General features: G+C 46.4%; 1 protein-coding gene across 3 annotated transcripts in view; it reads left to right on the top strand.

Moving 5' to 3' along the window:
* Window positions 1-22106, top strand: part of LRRC20 (leucine rich repeat containing 20) — an 83794-nt gene that overhangs the window by 29372 nt on the left and 32316 nt on the right. For all 3 annotated transcript variants that reach the window (XM_066350197.1, XM_066350195.1, XM_066350196.1), the window contains one exon: window positions 7947-8096. In XM_066350197.1, the coding sequence (XP_066206294.1) occupies window positions 7947-8096 (150 nt within the window). The remainder of the gene's footprint in view (window positions 1-7946; window positions 8097-22106) is intronic.

The raw sequence follows: 22106 nt of genomic DNA, 5'->3' as shown, positions 1-22106 counted from the left end.
GGCCTAGAATGTGCACTTCTAACAAGTTCTGGAGTGATGCTGATGCGGTGTGTCCGGGGACTCCACTTTGAGAACCGCTGAGTTGGACAAGACCTTGCTGCTGAGAGTGGTCCTCGAGCCTGCCCGGTAGGAATGCAGGCTCTCAGGCCCCGTCCCAGACCTGCGGCATCGGAATCCTCACCCTAGAAGGATCCCCAGGTGGTCGTTACTGGGAAATGTGGAAAATATGGACTAAGTGACTTCCAGTCTCATTCCAACCCCAAGATTCCATGAAAAAAGACATTCTGGGTGGGACCAGGTCACTTGGCCAGATTCCTCCCACAGCCTTGAGGGCCTTACTTTCTGGCCAGGCCACGGAGCCCGAAGTGCCTGCCAGCCCAAGTCCCTGACCCCTTCTTTCTAGGACTTGGTTGACAGGGGCTCCATGATCCTTTCCACTTCTCCCTTCCAGGCCCTGTCACTAGGCCCACCTCTCAGCAGGGACTAAGCAGGGGTTGGAGTTCTCTGTTTCTCAAAAACAACTCGAGCTTGACCCCGCCCTCCTGACTTCCGGCAGAATGTCCTGTTTACTTTGTAGATTTTTCTTGTCTTGCCCTGCCCACCAGTTACTTTTTATCAGGCATTCGTTAGAATTAACAAGATAACCTTTAATGAAGGGCCCACATATTGAATCAAAAGCTTCTTTATTAACACAGCATACTGTCTTAATTAGAGGTTTAGGGAGATGAAGTTTGGCCTTCTTGCAATAATAATTATTATTATGAGGATAATTACGCCTTGTGTTTATTACAGTGACTTCCCCTGAGCATCTCTCTTCTCTACTGCAGCTCAGGTATAAGCAGCTGGGAACACTGGGGGGAGGTGTGCTTGAGTCCAGCTGCTGTCCAGATGTTGGTGTTGCCCCTGGTCACCAGCACTCCCAAGACCCTGTTTGCGTCTGAGCATGCATTCATCACCAAGTAGCAGGAAATGATTCTGGCTCTAGAGCCTTCCTGTCTGAGGACTCTCTGAACAAGGGAGGGGCTCCAGGAAATTGGAGGAGAAGGCAGGGCTCAAAGGTGGAGTCCCAGAGGGAGGAAGGTCCTCCAAGCCTTGGCTCACGCTGTGCTCACACCTGGGTTGCCTTCCTTCTGTCATCTCTGACCCCTAGTAATGTCTCATTCATCAGCATCCAGCCTGAATCCAGAGCAACCAACTGTCCTGAGTTGTCTGGGACTGAGGAGGGGCCCCCCAGGATGCAAGATTTAGAGTGCTAAAATTGCAAGCATCCTGGATAAACTGGGACAAGTTGGCCACCCTCCTGGAATCTTTGTATTCACATTATTTGTACTCTGCCAGCTTACCAAAATAACCTGGACGAGTCACCTATCAACATAGGCCTCATTTTCCTCCTGTGAAGGTACATGGTTTTTTATGGGAATTTTAATATAGTGTATATATATATATATATATATATATATATATATATATATATATATATATATATATCTGTTTGTTTTATTGAGTTGAGTGAGACCTTTGAGATGACCTGACCTCCATCTGGTTCAGGAATCCGCTCTGAGGTGACCCTGCTTGATCACACCCCATCATGTATACTTGCTTCCTCACATGGGACCCTTTTCTCAGCACTGAGGAGCCAGATGGGACCCTCTTCTTGAAGACATCTCACGGCTCATTGTGGATGCTTAGCCTGTGTCCTGCCTGGGTCTCTCTTCCTCAGGTAGGGTTCCCCATTTCTAAATGGGACTTGGTCCCCAGCCACATCCTGGCTGTGTCCCCTGGATGATTCTCTGATCAACTGAGCTCTCCCGCTAGGGAGAAAAATATTTTTAATAAATATGTAGTGATACTTATTTTATATATAGAAAAGCAAATAGTACAAGTATGACTAGTAAGAAATTATTTAAATTTTTTGTAAGAACTATTTAACATTCTAGTAGTTTTCCTTTCTGTCTTCCCAGGCATAGGAAATGGGAATTTTAGGAAAATTGGAACTACAGGGTGCATATAATTTTTATATTCTGCTTTTAAAAAAAACTAAATGTTATCACTTGAACTGCTAAACAAGAGAAGAATCAACAGTTGTAGGTTGATAATACTATTTAAGGAGCTCTGCCAACATTTGGGGGAATAAAGCAATGCCAGAACTCCAAATAGAAAAACAGCCAAGAGACATGAACTGGATTTTCCACAGGGAAAATAAAAATGGTTAATAACCCATCTCATTATTGAAAGAATTGCAAATCAAGTAAGGGATACCCCTGATCATAGTAACAGAGATTAAAAAAAAAAAATGGCCTGACCTGTGGTGGTGCAGCCTGACCTGTGGTGGCACAGTGGATAAAGCGTCAACCTGGAAATGCTGAGGTCGCCGGTTCGAAACCCTGGGCTTGCCTGGTCAAGGCACATATGGGAGTTGATGCTTCCTGCTCCTCCCCCCTTCTCTCTCTCTGTCTCTACTCTTTCTCTCTCTTTCTTTCTCTCTCTCTCTCTCTCCTCTCTAAAATGAATAAATAAAAAAAATGACCCTCTTACTCGTTGAATAGGATATATGTAAATGCTATAAATATTCTAGAGAGTAATTTGGCAATATGTATCAGGAGCCATATATTTTTTACTGATTATTTATTTGTTTGTGAATATTTTGCATCCTTTCCCCATCTCTCTCTGGTCTTAGTCTTCTTCTTTTTTTCTTATTGAACAATATTGAGCATTTCAAATAATAAAGATAACTGTATATCCACTTATAGGTCCTCTTTCACAATCTGCTGCTTGCCTTATTTTTTTTTAAGCATACAAGTGTTTTATATATTTTATACAGTTAGGCTTGTTGATCTGTTCCGTTGTGATTCTTTTGTAGCTTTTTTGTAGCTAGATGTAGAAAGTCTGTTTCACATAAGAGGTTTATAAATGGTAAATTATTTCTGATTTCAAAAATATTTAAAGTGTAATTCAATGTAGAGTTTATTTTGATTTTTCAGTTATTGAGAATCTTTTTTCCCCCAAAATTGTTAACTAATTATTGTAACATCAGGGTTTTTTTAAGTGTGAGGAGGGGAAATAGTGAGACTCCCGCATGTACCCCAACTGGGATCCACTCAGCAACCCCCATCTGGGGCCAATGTCAAATCAACTGAGCTATTTTTAGCACCTGAGGCTAATTGCTTGGACCAATTGAACTATCCTCAGCGCCTGCGGCTGATGCTCGACCAGTTGAGCCAGTGGTTGTTGGAGAGGAGTAGAGAGAGAAGGAGAGGGAGAGGGGAGAGAAACAGATGATCACTTCTCATGTGTGCCCTGACCAGGAGGGCCGTGGAGCTGTCCTCAGGGCTCAGAGCAACGTTTGCTCCAATGGAGACTTGACTGTGGGAGGGCAAGAGAGAGAGAGGAAGGAGAGGGGGAAGAGTGGAGAAGCAGATGGGAGCTTCTCCTGTGTGCCCTGACTGGGAATTGAACCTGGGACTTCCACACATGGGGCTGATGCTCTACCGCTGAACCAACTGGCCAGGGCCTATAACATCAGTTTTTAATCCTTCCCTTCCTTGGTTTACTTGTGAGGCCTCCCTTAGCATTTATTAAATTATGACATTATTTAAGGACCAAATTTTATGGGCTATATATTTTATTTCTATGATCTATTTTCCCTGTCGACCTCTTTTAAATTGTAGCCTTATAATTTTGGTTATTACTCCTTCATTTTTTCTTTTAGAGTCATACTTGTTATTCCCCCAATTTGAAATTTAAAACCATTTCATCAAGTTAAAAAAAAAGTTTTGGGAATTGAGAAGGAATTATATTAACACTCTATAAATCAATTTCTCTTAAAAAGTAACATTATTTCGCCTGACCAGGCGGTGGCGCAGTGGATAGAGCATCGAACTAGGATGCGGAAGGACCAAGGTTCGAGACCCCGAGGTCGCCAGCTTGAGCGTGGGCTCATCTGGCTTGAGCAAAAAGCTCACCAGCTTGGACCCAAGGTCGCTGGCTCAAGCAAGGGGTTACTCAGTCTGCTGAAGGCCTGCCCGCAGTCAAGGCACATATGAGAAAGCAATCAATGAACAATTAAGGTGTCACAACGAAAAAACTGCTGATTGATGCTTCTCATCTCTCTCCGTTCCTGTCTGTCTGTCCCTATCAATCCTTCTCTCTGACTCTCTCTCTGTCCGTGTAAAAAAAAAGTAACATTATTTCAATATTTTAACTTGTCATCAATGAACATGTTACAGCTTCACATACAAATCTATTTTTAAAAACATCTTAATAAACTTTTGTTTTTCTTAATATTATTCAGATATATTTTTCATTATGACTATCTCTGTATATTTATATTATTGTTGCTGTTTGAAATAGGATTCTTTTTAAAAAAAATTTTCTTTACAGTGACAGAGAGAGAGTCAGAGAGAGAGATAGATAGGGACAGACAGACAGGAATGGAGAGAGATGAGAAGCATCAATCATTAGTTTTTTGTTGCGACACCTTAGTTGTTCATTGATTGCTTTCTCATATGTGCCTTGACCATGGGCCTTCAGCAGACCAAGTAACCCCTTGCTCAAGCCAGCGCCCTTGGGCTCAAGCTGGTGAGCTTTGCCCAAACCAGATGAGCCCGTGCTCAAGCTGATGACCTTGGGATCTTGAACCTGGGTCCTCCGCATCCCAGTCCAATGCTCTATCCACTGCGCCACTGCCTGGTCAGGCTGAAATAGGATTCTTAAAAACTATTTATTGCTGGCATATGGGAATATTATTGAATTTTGCAGTTTATTTGGATCAGCCACTTTGCTAAGATGTATTTAATTTGCGTTATTAGATGACTTTGGAGTTTTGAGGTTACACAGTCATCTCATATGCACATAATAATCAAATTGTCTTTTCCCAATGTTTATGTTTTCTGTTTCTTTGGCCAGAACTTCTAAGACCATCTTCAGGATGCTGGTGATGGAAGCCATCTGTTTTGCTTTTTGTTTCAAGGGACAGCTTCTGGTGTTTTCCCTGAAGCTGCTTCTAGCATGTAGATCTGTTGCTTCCATCCAGTGGGCTGATGTGATTTACAGGCACAACAAAGATACTTTTTGGCTGTTGGTGCTCCTGGCACAAAGCACTAGGGTACTCATCATTTGGAAAGGTTTGTTCTTCCTAGAATTCCCAGCCTGCCCCAAACTTTGAGCCTGCAGAGCTGGTCCAGTTCCAGCCCTGATCTCTACCGAAAGCCTGACTTCTGGGATAGGTGTCCTCCTACGGACTTTGCAGTCTCTTCTGCCAGCCTCACCTGCTGATATAAGAGCTGAGGGTGCCTGATACGGTACAGCATCAGGGCTATGCTCACCACTTCGTCGTGGGATGCCCTACAGAGGACCTCTGAGGACCCTCAGTCATCTGGACTTTTTTTTTTACTTCACCCACCCCCTTTCTTTCCTCACCAGCTCAGGGAAGTTACCAGTACCCCTGTCCTGTCCCAAGCCTGCTAGGCCTCTGCTGGTACTGGACTGGGATCTTTCCAGTCTAGCGGGAACAAAATGGGATTAATACAATACAGGATGAAGAGGTTTCATTTGCACTACATGAGGCTGAGATGCTGGATCAACTACTGCTTATCGCAGTGAGAGAAGGCTTCTTGGAGGAGGTGACATTTAAGCTGATCTTGGAGCAAGAGCAGTAATTCTATGAGGCAAATAAGGGAGAAAGGCTTCTCTTCTGACTATTTCTATAGACTTTGCATTATTGTTGCTGTTCAGAATAGGATCTTTGCAAATTATCTTTTCTTGCTGGCACATAGGAATATTATTGATTTTCTGTGCTGAGAGAGAGATGAGGTGGTGCTCTCTGAGTTGGTTGGTGCGTGCTCTTGGAGTTCAGGGGTTGGAGGATAGATCACCAGTAATGGGGGCACTAGAAAGGGAAGAGAGAGACAACATTAGCATTACTGATACATTCTTGCCAGATACTTTGTTAGTACATTTAGTACTTTTTATTACATTTACTTTTCCTGACAGTCCTGCTAAGTGAACAATGATACCCCCATTTTTCAGATGAAGAAACTGAGGCTCAGGGAACTTACATGACTTTTATGAGCCTTGTCTCTTAGCCTTCATGTTTCCAGCTGCCATATATATAAAACCCAGCTTTATTGGGATATAATTCACATACCCTACAATTCAACCATTTAGAGTATACAATTTAATGGTTTCAGTATATTCATAGAGTTGTACAATTATCACTACAGTGGAATTTATTTTTTAAAATGAGAGGAGGAGAGATAGAGAGACAGACTCCCACATATACCCCGCCCAGGATCCACCCAGCCACCCCCATCTGGAGCCAATGCTCAAATCAAACAAGCTATCCTCCGTGCCTGAGGCCAACACTCGGACCAAATGAGCTATCTTCAACACTTGGGGTTGACACTTGAACCAACCAAGCCACTGGCTGTGAGAGGGGAGGAAAGAGAGAAGGGAGAGAGGGAGGGGAAGAAAAGCAGATGGTTGCTTCTCATGTGTTACCTGACTGGGGATTGAACCTGGGACATCTGCATGCTGGGCCGATGCTCTATCCACTGAGCCAGCTGGGTCCACAATGAAATTTTGGAACATTTGCATTATCCCCACAAAGAAACCTTCACCCCTTAGTCTCCATCCCACAATCCTCTTATGCACCCCCCCCCAGACTTAGATAACCACTAATCTATTTACTGCCTCTCTATACTTGCCTACTCTGGACATTTCACATAAATGATTTCTTATAATATATAATCCTTTGGGACTGGGTTATTTCACTTAGCATGATATTTTCAAGGTCCTTCAATGTTGTAGTATATATCAATACCTTTTATTATTAAACATATTTCCTTTTCTTTCTTCTTCTTCCAAGTGAGAGGAGGGGAGATAGAGAGACATACTCCCACATCTCCCACATGCACCCCGACCAGGATCCACCTGGCAACCCCTGTCTGGGGCCAATGCTCTGCCCATCTGGGGCCATGCTCACAACCGAGCTATTTTTAGCACCTGAGGTGGAGGCTCCATGGAGCCATCCTCATCACTCAGGATAATACACTCAAGCTAATCAAGTCATGGCTGTGGGAGGGGAAGAGAGAAGGGGGAGGGGGGGGAGGGGAGAGAAGCAGATGGTCTCTTTTTCTGTGTGCTCTGACTGGGAATTGAACTCAGGACATCCACACCCTGGGCTGACGGTCTACCACTGGGCCAACCATTCAGGGGTAAACATATTCCATTTTATGGAGATACCACATTTTGCTTATCCATTCAGCAGTTGATGGGCATTTGGATTGTTTCCATGTATGGCTGTTAAGAATAATGCTGCTATGAGCATCCATGTTTGATGGTTTTTTTGTGGACAGATGGTTTCATTTCCCTTGGGTTCCACTGGGAGTGGAATTGCTGGTCGTATGCTAATTCCTGAGGAACTGCCTGACAAGGAACTGCCTCCATAGCAGCTTCCTTGCTGCCTCTTGTGTGAAGCCCACTCACCATCAGAGTAACAACTGGGAAGAAGGTCAAACCACAAAATCGATGTGAATTGCCTGGTGTCAAAGAAGCATAATATTATAAAGTACTCGGGACTGCAGCTTCACTGTTAAGTCTCTGGTGATTCCACAGGGACTCGTGGAGTTTGCAGGACGTTGCCGTGAATGCTGGTCACCACTGTGCCAGCAGAGCTTTGCCTTCCACATTATGGCTAGTAGGCTGTGGTAATAGAGAAGGTGCTAGAATAAATACTAAGGTTTAGGGTGTGAGGTAGGGACAAGTGTGATTTAGGGCGATGAAGGCTCTTGAAAGAAGAAGGGCTGGGTTTCAAGCCTGGCACATGGGGACAAGTGGGAGAGCAAGGAGGCTGGGAGGGGAGGCCGGATCGGGTCCACGTGGTTTGGGGCAAGTCCTTGGGCAGCTGTGGCTGCTAACTCTGGTCTGTCTTTGTTCTTTGGCTGCAGATCTGGCCGAGTGCAAGCTGGTTTCCTTCCCCATTGGCATCTACAAGGTCCTGCGGAATGTCACCGACGAGATCCACCTCATCACGCTGGCCAACAACGAGCTCAAGTCCCTGACCAGCAAGTTCATGACCACATTCTGTCAGCTCCGAGGTAGGCCCTGGTCAGCTCAGGCCAGGGAGGGCGTGGCTAGCCCTCATCCTCAGGCTCCGTTGGGAAGTGTGACTATGGCCAATCCTGCCGGCTGGACCTGGGAAGTCATTCCCAGTGGGGAGGCTTTGAGGATGGACCTACCTGTGTTCTTTCTGAAACCTGGAAGTCTCTGTGTCACTTCTGCCTAGCTGACAGTGAAGCAGATTGGCTAATAGTCCAGCGTATGGGTCCTGGGGTGATTCTCTTATTCTGAACAGACCAGCAGGGTGTTTGGGTTCTGAGGCCCAGAAGAAGTAGTGCTTCTTGTTAGACCTGAACAAGCCACCTTCTGCCCACCCCCCTCTCCTCCAGTCTGGCACTGTTCTCACTGTGCTACTTTCTCAGTTCAGGAATGACAGATTCCAGGAATGCTGGTGCTTCCTCTGCTGGGCACACACAGGGCAAGTGGACAAGGGTGCTTGGTGGGAGATGGGCAGCAGCCAGCCGATGGGCATTGCAGATTCTTTTGAAGTAGCTACTCCAGATGGACAAGCAGGGCAATGGCCACTCCAGGGCCTGTTCCCCTCGCCACATGCAGACCCTCCGTCCTTCTGCAAGAGTCCAGTGCCACTCATGGAGCTGTGACCTGGACACTTGTTATGTGTTTGCCTAACAGTGGAGAAGGAGAGTTGGGAGTGCACAGGGGACATAGCCTTCCTGCCTTCTAGAATTCTCTCATAGAGGCAAGAAAAGGATCTAAGAGCTTGTTTAGAGAAATGAGTACGTAAGATGCTGATGGAAGAGGAGGAACTCAAGCAAGAATATCTCACACAGCTGACTTTAGGCTTCCTAGAGGAGGTTTGGGCATTGGGCAGAGCACAGGAGGGAAAAGGAGGCACGGATTATCAAACCCAGTTGAGAGACACGAAGCAGCTTGTACAATGACTCGAGGGAGCTACGGGCAGGATCAGGAAAGATCACCGGTCACCGGCTTAGTACAAACACAAGGGCAAAGATGAGGGATTGGTCTGTGTAGTTGTTTCTGACTAGAGCTCACAGAGCTCATATTTCCCATAATATGAAAGCGGTAAGACACTAGATTTAGCCCAAGGGGCACCTAGGCTAATCACTCATAAAATATTAGAGAAGGAAGGTCAGGGAGAGAAGGGACTTGTCTGGGGTCTCAGAGCAATATACCCTGGGTGCCTACCTCACAGGCCGGGGCTGCCTTTTTGGATATCTGCGTTAGCTCAAATGTTCCCCAGAGCTCTGTCTAGCCAGTTGGAATTGGATTGCTTTCCCGAGGGGGTGGAAAGATAGAAAATGAGTAGGGCAGTTGGTTGGAGCTGCTGGGAAGGGCAGTCAGGCAGAGCAGCTTCCCCTGGGTAAGAGGAGTTCATTTGTTCATTCCTTCATTCCGCCTGCCTTTGAGCACCTGCTGTGTTCTAGCCCCCTATGGCCGGAGGCTCAGAAACAGAGACCACTAAGCCAGTTCTCTCGCTGCAGGAGCCCAGGGCTGCAGAACACTCATCACCAGCTCCAGTGCTGTGATAATAGTGCGAACAAAACACTGGGACTGCTAGGAAGGGGACAGATTCTTCCCCGCACCCAGAGAGGGCATGGGCGGTGGGGTTGTGGAAACAGGGCTTTCACAGGGTTTGACGTCTGGCAGCGCCTTGGGGGATGACTAAGCAGGCCCTCTCTAGGGGACTGTGATAAGTGTCAGAGAAATGCCGTTAGAGCCCCCCATGCATCCGTGCCTGGCCCTTCGGATGGACATCTGGTGAAGGATACAGTTTGAACTCCTGTGCTGCCTGTGGCCCCGACACCCCACACGCCGTGGATTACAAAGGGAAGGCAGAGGTGGGCCCCCCAGGGAGGCCAGAGCTGAGGGCCAGCCTGGCTCCCACAGAGGTCGCTCTGGGCCCAGCCTGGGTCATGGTTTCTCTTTCAAATAGAAAAACCCTCACCATTTATGTGTGAGGAGGAGATTGAATAGGATTTGCTGGGCTTGGCACGGCCAGCCAGTGTCCTCTTCTGGGTTCTCTGCTGAGGAGGGAGGGGCTTTGGTGTTGGGGGGAGAGCCGTCTGCGGACTCCCTGCCTTCCAAGTTGTCTCCACGTGTGCGCTGGGGACTGTCTTCTGCTAGGCTCATGGCCCCTCAGAGCAGAGTCACCCTTAAATGATTCCATCCCTTGATGTCCTGGGAAGGACAATGACACAAATGGAATAAGTCCAAAGGGCAAGTGGGTCCCAGTGTCTAGATGTGACCCTTTTGTCCCTTCTTTGCCTGTGTCCCCATCTCCCTGCTTCCTTTCTATGCAAGTTATTCAGCTCTTCTTACTGAGTGGTCCTGGTCCTGCCAGGCCAGGGATGTGTGAGACACAGCTGCAGAAATGGACAGAGACCACCCACACGGGGACTGGCAGGGGCTGTGTATTCAGAGCCACTCTTATCAGGGAGTCTGCCACTGTACTTGCATTTGGCAGAGACTCAAAGGCGGGCAGAGGAGAGGGAAAGCATTCTAGTGTGTTAAAGGAAGGCTTCAGGTGCACCCTGATTGGAGGCGTTGGCCTGGGGAAGCTGGAGGCAGGACACCGAGCAGTGGGGCGTCCTGTGTGCCTGCTTAGCGTGAGTATTTGGTTTTCTCTGGTTGGTGCTAAGTTGGAAGTGGGGACAAAAATTAAGAAAATTGTCAGTAACCAAGTCCCGGCCGTTTGGGAGCTAATTGTTCCGGAGGGTATTGTTTGGCTTCCTGAATTGTTGATAGAGATAGCAGTCTGACTTCCAACAAGTCTGACTTACAGCAAACTAGCTTCCTGAGCTGGTTACTCAATGGATGGGTTGGTTTCCTGGGCAGGGCTGCAGTTTGGGGGTCAGAGTTCTGTTTTTATAGTTGGTTTGGCCCTTGTCGGTGTGTATATTCAGTTTCTCACAGCCTGCCTTTCCATGCACTTCAGCAGTTCCTCATGAGCGCCCTTGCCAGGCCCGACCACAGCCTGTCATCATGACAGGTGAGTGATAACAGGAGAGCCCAAATTCACTGGGTGCTCCACCCTCCCGGCTCCATGCTAAGGGTTTCACCTGCATCGTCCCATTCAGTCCTCATGGCACCCAGTATTTGGGAAGGATAGTAGAACTAAGACGACCTAGACCGGGTCCTTGAGGAGCTCCTGGTCTCTCAGGGGAGTCAGGGTTGACATTATAATTTCAGGGGTGACACAGAAGACATTTACTCAAAGTCCCATGCTCTTTGCCCACTTTGCCTCGGCCCACTGGGTTAGCTGATGGCGCTTAGCAGATGAAGGGGTGAGAGAGGAGGCACAGTGCGGGGGAAGCGGTCAGACCCTGAAGCTTTGCAGCGGTCAGTGGGGCGCTGACGTCTTGGTTTTAGTCTTGGATCAGGTGGCTCTACTCTGACGGGCATGCATTTTCCGGTGCCCTCCGCACACCTCACCACTGAAGTAGTGGGTCTGGGAGGGTCCATCTCACCTCAGCTATCCATACAGGCAGCTCCCAGTTGCCAACAACCAAGGGTTCCTACCTGATGCCAAGGTGGTGATAAGGCTGTGGCCTTCTGCATCGGTTTTTATCATCAGTCCTCAAGGGAGGGCATCTGGCCCCTGGGGTTACCTGGCTGACCTCACTGGGGAAAAGGCCAGCTGTTCATGGCTCCTACATGTCTGCTTACAGGCAGTGGGCCAGCCTTCCCTAGCAGAGAATTAAAGGAACCCAAATGTCATGGCCTTCAGCATAACTTTGGATAGAATCCCAGAGATAGGACCACGTGGGCCAGTGGGCGAGAGCATTTTAAGACAGTTAATGTATACCATGAAGTCGTCAAACACTGATGTCACCCTGAGCCTGGGCCTGTCAGGGGCAACCTTTCCATATTAGGCTGAACCAGGATCCCCAAGAGGGGAGGCTGGGTGGTTTGGTGTGTATAGCGCAGACACTGGGTTTGAGCCTGGTTCTAGAATGTGCCATCTGCTCCCACCTTTGTGATAGTGTTGGTTAGGGAGTACAGCAGGTGAAAGAGGAGGTTGAATTGTGCCAGTGCAGCAGAACCTGATAACCTGCTTTCCTCTCCACCACAGCCTGGGCCTGGGATGCTGGCAGGGCGTGGCCAGCTCTCCTTAGAGCGTCCAGGCAAGAGTGTATTGCCCCGAAGTAATCCTTGATTACAGAATAGCTATTTCTTTGCTCTATTGCTATATAACAAACTGCCCTAAGATATGCTGAGCTTAAACAATAATGTGTCACTTCCTCCAGCTCTGTGGGTTGGCTGGTCTCCGCTGGGTGGTTCTTCTGTTCCACGTGGCATAGACTGAGGTCACCTTTCTGAGGAGCAAGTCCCCTCACGTGGCCTCTAATCTGCTTAGACTTCCTCACAGCACGGTGGCAGGAAGGAAGTAGGTGCTTCCAAGAAGAAGGAAGTAGGTTGCTTCCAAGAAGAAGGAAGTAGGTGCTTCCAAGAAGAAGGAAGTAGGTTGCTACTCCTTGGGCTTGGAAGTTCCAGAACATCACTTCTGCTGCATTCTAGCTGATTCAAGAGGTAGGGAGCTAGACTCATCCTCTTGATGGGAGTTGCTGCAAACTCTCACTACAAAAGGCATAGGTATGGAAGCAGTTGCTGGAAACAGCCAGCATAGTGGTTTCCATAATTTGTTAGATGGAGCACTGATGGATGGTGATTTTATCATTTCTTATTTGCTCAGTTCCTGAGTGAATGCTGTTTGTTGGCCACTGTGCGAGGAACTATGAGGAAATAGTTTACCCCTAGGGTCTATAAACCTGGTCCTGGCATTTCCAGGCTGTGTGACCTTGGGACAATTATTGGACCACTCAGATTTCAGTTTCTCATCCCAAAATGGACATTGTAATATTACTTCACAGGAAGTGTATAAATCCCACATGCTATTAATTTGTTATCTTTATTTATATATTTAATCAACCAAACTGTATATATATATTTGGAAATAAATGAGTAAATGAAATAAATTCCCTTTGGAGGGGAGTTGGAGACAGCCTGGAGAGGTGCCCCTGCCTCACAAGCAGGAGAACATCATCTCTGTCCTGCAGCTTGCCAACCCTAGAAATGCTTGGACTCCAGGGCCCCTCTGCCTACCTGGCCTGGGACTCGTGTGCACATCTGGAACACTGGGACATTGTTTGCAACTCGGCATAAACTCTGTTGCCTCATTCACGATCCAAGCTAACATCTCCCCTTACCCCCTACCTAATTGTGCCATGAAACTTCACAATTTCCCTCTTCAAGCTCTAAGCAGAGATCTTTTTGCTCTTGGCTCCAAAATTAGAACACTTTCTATCCCCTCTCTGCTTCCCTTACCCACTTCCCATGCATTTCTCTAGTTGATATAAAGCTTTAGGCTTTATTTGAAAACAGGTTCCCATTTTGAATAGTCAATAGATGCACACAACACAGTACTCCAAGGGTTGGAAAGGGTAATGGGGAAGAATAAGTCTCCCTCTTACATCTGTCCCCAGATTTCCTGTTCCCCTGCCTAGAAGCAGCTACTGTTATCAGTTCTAGAGATGTTTATTCTATGCCATTGAGAACATAAATGTATTTAATGTTAGTAGCACTGAAAGTGTAGACACATACTATTGTAAACACTTCGCAAGTGTAAAATTATTTTAACCTTTATAGTCCTATAAGGTCAGTACTGATATTGTCTCTTTTTCTTAGATGAGGAAACTGAGACAGAGAGAACATAAGGAACTTGACCAAGGTCATACAGTGAGGAAGAAGGAGTTGGGACTGTGGGTCCAGACCCACAGAGCTCCTTTATAACTACTGACAGGAGTACAGGGTACACACTGTTTTTGCAACTTGCCTTTTCACTCAGCAATACGTTTTAGAATTTGGTCCATGTTGGGACAGTGACAGCTGCCTTACTCTTTTCATGGGGGCAAAATGGTTAGCACTGCACTGTAGCTTGTTCCAGACCCAGTTAGAACAGTTTCTCACCCCATCCCTCTTTCCCCCTGAGGAGTGGGTGTGGCTTCTGGAACCTTCACTCCTGTCTCCTTGCTCCTCTGTCCCCCATGGGCAGCATCTGTATTTGTGTGGATCCTGAGCCATTTGAAAGACACTTATTGCCACACCACACTGGCTGCTTCTGCCCTGCTGGGGGCCCTTGCAGGCAGGAACATGATAGCTCATTGATGTAGGGGTGGCGGCCAAGACACTGGTTGATCCTCAGTGGACAGGTGCTTTTAGAGTTGGTACATTCCCTTGGTGCCCGGCTACATAATTACTGCTGGCCAAGCTCATCTGTTCCTCATTGCGGTCAGCAGGCCTTCTTTCTCCTCTGGGGTCAGTCTAAGGCCTCAGCCTTGGTAGTTGTCCAAGATAAGGACAATGTGGAAGTAATAGGAAGAACATGAGGAAGAAGAAGTCCATTTAAAAGACACCAGAAACCGTAGTTCAGTGGAGATAATAAATAAGGAAATATCACGACGGGCGGCTCTCAGGTTGAGAACAGGCTTGGGAGTGGGATGAGGGTAGGATCTTCTCCTAGAGCTCCAGTCCATCCTGAGAGCCCAGATTGTTTGGCTCGGAAACCTGGTGAAAGAGCAGGAAGAAACGTCTGGAGGCCCCGTAACGCAGCCCTTGGGACCAGAGGACCTCAGCCCTCTCTGTCCAAGAGAGAAGGTGGCAAGAACCTGGGCATTACTGTGACCCCAACAACGAGAAAGAATGTGTTTTGACCCTAGGGGTGAGAAGCAAAGCTAGATGTAGCCGCAACTGTGTTTAGTTGGAAGCTTAGCACATCACTGATGAGGCAGCTGGGCTATTGGCCACATTTTTGTTCTTTCTCTGAAGTGGAACAACAGAGGAAACTTCACGTGCCCAGGTCGGGGTGACATAAAGTCCCAGGAGTTAGTAAGACTGGGACTTTGACAGGTTTTTGGGAACCTTTTTTTTTCTTCTTCCCCTGGTGAGGGGGCCTGGAAGCAGCTCCATGGTTTGGTTTCTGCTCAGTACCTACCAGGTCCATTATGAACAACTTTGCACTCATAGGTTTTTGACAACTTAGAAGAAATGGACTAGTTCCTTAAAAACCACAAACTACCTAAACTCAACCGAGACGAAAGAGCCAATCTGAATAATCCTATAACCATCAAATAAATTGAATTCACAGACGTAAAGACCCCCCCCCCCCTGAAAATCAATCTCTAGGCCCAGATGCTTTCACTGGAAAATTCTATCAAACTCTTAAACAAGAATTAACATCAATTTTACATCTAGTCTAAGGGTGCACTTTCCAACCCATACTACAAGGCCAGAATTACTTGGATTTCAAATCTTGATATGAACAAGACAGAAATAAAAAAAGAAGAACTACAGACTAATATCTCACATGAAATAAGACACAAAAATTCTCAGCAAAATATTAGCAGTCAAACCCAGCAATGTATGAAAAGAATTATATACCATGACCAAGTGGGGTTTCTCAATTTTTCAGATGTGCAAGTCTGGCTAAATATTTCAAAATCAACCAGTGTTATTGTGTGTGTCTGTGTGTGTGTCTGTGTGTGTGTGTGTGTGTGTGTGTGTGTGAGACAGATGGAGTCAGACAGAGGGACAGATAGGGACAGACAGACAGGAAGGGAGAGAGATGAGAAGCATCAATTCTTCATTGCAGCACCTTAGTTGTTCATTGATTGTTTTCTCATATGTGCCATGATCGGGGGGCTACAGCAGACCGAGTGACTCCTTGCTCAAGCCAGCGACCTTGGGCTCAAGCTGGTGAGCCTTTCTCAAACCAGATGAGCCTGCGCTCAAGCTGGTGACCTCAGGGTCTCAAACCTGGGTCTTCTGCGTTCCAGTCCAACGCTCTATCCACTGCGCCACCACCTGGTCAGGCTCAACCAGTGTTATTTATCATATCTGTTGACAAAGATAAAGCATTTGAAGAACTCCCAACACCATTTATGATTAAAAAAAAAATGCCCTCAGCAAACTAGGACTGCAGGGGAAGTACCTCAATTTGGTAAAGAATATCTATAAGACCCTTGCTGGTTGTTTCAGTGGTAGAATGTTGGCCTGGTGTGTGGATGTCCCGGGTTCAATTCCTGGTCAGGACACACAGGAGAAGTGACTATCTGCTTCTCCACCCTTCCGCCTCTCCCTTTTCTCTATCTCTCTCTTCCCCTCCTGCAGCCAAGGCTCCACTGGAGCAAGTTGGCCCGGATGCTGAAGAAGGCTCCATGGCCTTGCCTCAGGTGCTAAAATGGCTCTGGTTGCAACAGAGCAAGGTCCAAGATGGGCAGAGCATTTTCCCCTAGTGGGCTCGCTGGGTGGATCCCGTCAGCTGCATGCAGGAGTCTTTCTGCCTCCCTGCTTCTCACTTCAGAAAAAAAAAAATCTATAAAAATCCTACAGCTAACCTCGGACTTAATGATGAAATGCTTTACCTGTAAGACTGGGAACAGGCAGATGTCTGCCCTCATTTTGAAAGTTCTAAGCACTGCAAAAAGATGGGAAAGGGAAATTAAAGTTGTATAGATAGGAAATAAAGAAATAGAACTGTCTCATATTGCAGATGACGTGATTTGTCTACATAGAAAATCCCAAGGAATTGACAAAAACAAACAAAACAATCCTCCTCATTCAGCAAGTTCTAGGATGTAAGATCAACACTAAACCTAGGTCATTAATGCTCATCTTCAAAATGCTTTCCTTGGCTTCCTCCCTCGCTTAGAGTAAACCCACTATCTTCCCGAGGTCTCTGAGGCCCCATATAACTTGGTTCTGGCCTCATTTCTAGCACTTTCTCTCTCTCACTACCCCCTGCAGGCACACTGACCTCGTTGTGCTGAGTGGTTTTCTGCCTCAGGGCCTTTGTACTTATTATTTCTGCTGATAGCTTTCAAGTGGGCTCCTGGCATACCTGGTTTGTTCTCATCCTTCACTCTGACAGTAAATACCTTCCTAGTCATCTGATATAATCTTATTTGTTTTCCTTGTTTGTTTCTTTCTCCCCCACACTAGTATGTAAGCTTGTTAAGGAAGGGATCTAGTGTTCGTCATGATTTGTCCAGGCATTCAGTGCCTGCCCTATGGTAGGATCTGAGTAATGTGTGTTGAGTGAGTGAGGGAGACTGTTTCTCTATCACTGTGTCTGATTGACTTTCCTACAAATCATGTGTCCCGGCTGCATCATCCTCCTCCTCCCCCCTCCCCCTCCCCCTCCCCCTCCCCCTCCCTTTTGAGAGAGAGACATGAAAGGAGAGAGAGGATGAGAAGTATCACCTTGTAGTTGCTTTCGCTTTAGTTGTGCATTGATTGCTTCTCATATATGCCTTGATCAGGGCTGAGCCAATGTTCCCTTGTTTAAGCCAACGACCTTTGGGCTCAGGGTTGTCTGCATTGGGATCGTGTGGACAATCCCCCGCTCAAGCCAGCAACCCTGCACTGACAAGCCTGTGCTCAAACTGGTGACCTCAGGATTTAGAACCAGTGACCCCAGTGTCCTGGGTCAATGCTTTATCCATTGTGCCACCACTGGCCAGAGTATCTTCTCTTCTTTTATTTCCCCTTTTGCTTCTTGCCTTTAAGGTTAGCTTTCAATTTAGTTTCCACAAAAAGCTCTATAATCCAAGAATTAAGTCTCATGGATCATGTACCTTTCTAATAGAAATAGTTCCATTTATTGAGTCCTTTCAAAGATTATTCTTAGTGTGTGTGTGAGAGAGAGACAGGCAGGCAGGCAGGAAGGGAGAGAGAAGGAGAGAGATGAGAAGCATCAACTCATAGTTACATCACTTTAGTTGTTCATTGATCACTTTTCATATGTGCCTTGACTGAGGGGCTCTAACTGAACCAGTGATCCCTTGCTAAGTCAGTGACTTTGGGCTCAAGTCAGCAACCTCTGGGCTCAAGTTGGTGATCCCACACTTAAACTGGTGACCCTGCACTCAAGCTAGATGAGCCTCTACTCAAGCTGGTGACCTGGGGGGTTTCAAACATGGGACCTCAGCATCCCAGGTTGTCGCTCTACTCACTGCACCACTGGGCAAAGATTATTCTTTTCATGTTCAAATACGGGACTGAGTATATAGTAGGTGCCTAAAAAATGCCTGTATTGTGCAGCATGTCCTGCCTTTCACAACACTCTCAACTCATCCTCACAGCCCTGCTATAAATGGACCAGGAAGACTGTCTCATGATTCCATCCAGAGAAAGGAGAACCCAAGGACGCTTACTGAGTTAGACCAGAGCAGAGTCCTGGTTCTTCCCCCTTCATTCTTTCAGTGCTAAATGAGCAAGGATTTGTTGAGTATCTACTTTGAGAACAAGTACAACAGGGATTAGGGCTACAATACTGGGAAAACTGGAGTGGCGAAAGGCCCACTTCCGCCCCAGCTTCCATGCAGCCCGTTGATTACACTAATACAACTAAGGAACTGAACCCAAGCGCAAGGAGCCCTCCTCCCCAGCCACTGCTCCCTCTGTGCCTTTTGCTTTTCAGAAGAGCTTCCTAGCTGGGGAGGAGGCCACTGTTCGGGCAGAGCCAGCCCGGCCTCCTTGCAGCTGAGATTTTTCTTAGAGCCTGCCATTAAAGCAAGACTGGACTTCTTTTTTTTTTTTTTTATCTTTTTTATTACAAATTTAATTTTAATTTTTTTTTATAAATAAATTTTTATTATAATGGGGTGACATCAATAAATCAGGGTACATATATTCAAAGAAAACATTTCCAGGTTATCTTGTCATTTAGTTCTGTTGCATACCCATCACCCAAAGAGATCGTTCTCCGTCACCCTCTATCCAGTTTTCTCTGTACCCCTCCCCCTCCCCCTCTCCCTCCTTCCCTCCCCCCACCCCTCGTAACCACCCCACTCCTGTCCATGTCTCTTAGTCTCGTTTTTATGTCCTACCAATGTATGGAATCCTGCAGTTCTTGTTTTTTTCTGATTTACTTATTTCACTCCGCATACTGTTATCCAGATTCCACCATTCTGCTGTAAATGATCCGATGTCATCATTTCTTATGGCTGACTAGTATACCATGGTGTATATGTGCCCCATCTTCTTTATCCAGACTTCTGTTTTTTTTTTTACAGTGATTAAAAGCCTTTAAGCAAACTCTTGGCCAATACAGCAAGAATCCATAAAAGAGTAGTGTTCTTAACATGTTCACCAAGTCCAAGTTGGCCCCATTACTATGCCAAATCCCTGAAAAATGCAACCCAACCACAGTTCAGTCTGTTAGGAGCTGTCACAGGGAGCAGGAGTCCAGGAAAGTCCACATCCAGGAAAAGTCCTCATGGCACTGGAATTGTTGTCACCATTCTATACTTTGCAGCTCATGTCCAAGTCCCAATGACCGCTGCTTCTAGCTGGTAATGATTCAGGTAGACTGGAAAAGACTGGACTTCTACGAGCAGCTGTCCTGGGGGAACATGAAGCTGGGGCAGGCAATAATTTTGTACCCAGAGGCTCTTCATCTTTCGAGCAGTGATTGCCAGAGAAGGAGACACCAAGAGATGTTTTGGAAAGCTGCCTAAGCTTGGTTGAGGGAAGAAAGAAAGTCTCAAAGTATATAGTTAATGATGTCATTTTTGTTTTTTGAAAACAATCTTTATCCATCTATTCATCCATCCGTTAGTATGCATATAGAAAATAGGGCCCTGGCTGGTTGTTCAGTTTGTTAGAGCATTGTCCTGGAATGCCAACGTTGCGGGTTCGATTCCCAGTCAGAATACATGCAAGAATCAACCAATGAAACATAAATAAGTGGGACAACAAATCAATGTTTTATCTCTTTCTTTTTTTCTCTCTCTCTAAAAATTTTTTTAAAAAGACGGAGGAATGCACACTAAAGAACTTCGGTCTTCTCTGGGAGTAGAAATATATGGAATTTCTGTTTTTCAATGTTCCATATTTTTGAGATGTCAATATTTTTACAATGAGCACGCACTGCTTTTATAAGCAGAAAATGCACTTAAAGTTGAACAAATTATATCAGTTCAGAGAGACCAGTTATGCGTCAGGAACAAATAATCCCCAATTAAAACACCAGAATCTTACATTTTCAGTTGGGACAGCGTTATGTCCCCCTGACAGGTATCAGCACTGTGCGCATGCCCGAGGGCTGGGCTGCCTGCCCCCATCAGTAGGGCCTGAGGACTGGACCGTGACTTTTCTTAAGGAAATAGCTCCAGCATGAGGCCCAGGACAGAGTGGGAAAAATATTATGCACAGAGTGGGAAAAATATTAAAACGGTGATAACAGCTGTCTCTCTGGGTGATATTTTTCAGCAACAACATCTCTTTTTAAGCAGTGCACCTTCCGGAAGCTTCTCTGAGAGAGACCGACTGCAAACCTTATTTATGGTAGTTAACCACACACGGCCCTGTGTGAGTCAATAAGCTGAGTGGCAAACAGTAAGAACACTGGAGCCAGACTGGCCTGCCATCAGAAATTCTAAGGTCTTCATCTGTCAAGTGAATCCATTCTATACCTTCTTTAGTTAGTCACTGTAAGGACTGAGTTGAGGTAAGCCATGGTAAACACTGCGATGAGGGATCAGCATGTGGTAAATGCTCAAGGAATTTAGCTTTATATGTTACTATTCAGTCCTGTCCTGAGCCTGCCTGGTCCTCCTGAGAACACTAACCCGAGAAGTCCAGATTATGAGTTTGTCAAGATCTGTTGTACCTTGGGGTGGATTGCCTAGTGAGCAAACAATTTGTGATTGGATGTAGTAAATGTTGCCCTTTTCCAGAATGGGGTCTGACCAGATGGAATCAAACTGAAAAATCATTAGGGTCAAAAGACCTTAAGAAGAAGAGCCTGAGGTTGTTGGGGACTCTTTGCATTCATGTGGTCTCCACAACAGCCCTCTGCTGTAATAATAACAGTAGGGGGTATGAATGCTCACTTGGTACTGGGCACCAAGCCAAGTGCTGTACCTGTGCTGACAGATGTGACCCTCCAACAACCCGTGAAGCAGGTACTGTTAGTAGTCCATTTCTACAGATATGGACACTGAGACCTAATGGGTTTAGACAACTATCTGAGTAAACAAGTCAGTGGCACTGTTGGGTTTGAACTCGGGCAGTGGGAACCCCAGATGCCACACGTTTAAGCCCTGCATGACCCTACCTCCCTTACCTCTCACCGTGACTCTTGGTTTCTGCCCCTCATCCCTCCCTTTGCTTGGGGCCTCTCTCTGTAGAACGCAGCATCTCAGCTTTGGCCGCCACCCCCTCCCCCAGCCGTGGCTTGGCTAGGTTCCCAACAGAGGGACTCCTACCTCCTCACACAGGTCCCTGCATAGGTTGCTGGTGAGCTTTTTGAGTAACTGCTCAAGGAGCAGGAACTCATACCCATCTGGTCAGCTGTAGCTGGGCCCAGGAGCAGGGTCAGGTGACACAGGAAGACCGTGGCTGCTGCGTGGCTCCTTGAGCAGAAGGGCAGTGGGAAATGGTGTCCCTCATGTTGTTGTGAGTCGGGGGCGCAGCGAGAGAGATCAGCAGACGAAATCATCAAGGACTAGCAAAGGTCCACTGCTCGCTCAGGCAAATGGCCCCGAGTTCACGCTGTGTCCTAATTTTATTCACAAGACTTCCAAAAGTTTGTTTACTGAGAAATTGGCACAACATCAAGTGTAACTTTTACTTAAAGATACATGGAGTGCACCTGCAAGATAGCTTAGTAACAACACAATATCAGAAGGCATTAATTGCTATTGCTTCTATGGATCCCACAACATTTCTCTCCTTATCTTAAGGGATAACCTTGGAAAGTACAGAAATCTTATGAGAATGTTTTACTGAGAAAAGCCCAGCAACTGCCTTCAGTCACATAGACCTGTTTCAGTGACCCGCCTTCAAGTCACAAAACAATTCTCTTGGCAAAACATTCTTTTCTTGTTGGCTGTGTTCCCATCCAAGGCCATGCAATGGGCTATTCTACTACATTTCCCCCTTTTTGTTTATGCTGAATGTTATGAAGAACCACAGAAAACACAGCCTTCTGTCATTCATCCCTT

Source organism: Saccopteryx leptura, chromosome 9, assembly GCF_036850995.1.
Source record: "Saccopteryx leptura isolate mSacLep1 chromosome 9, mSacLep1_pri_phased_curated, whole genome shotgun sequence".
Classification (NCBI taxonomy): domain Eukaryota; kingdom Metazoa; phylum Chordata; class Mammalia; order Chiroptera; family Emballonuridae; genus Saccopteryx; species Saccopteryx leptura.
The sequence above is the reverse complement of the archived record's forward strand: the minus strand, read 5'-3'. Positions and strand labels throughout refer to the sequence as shown.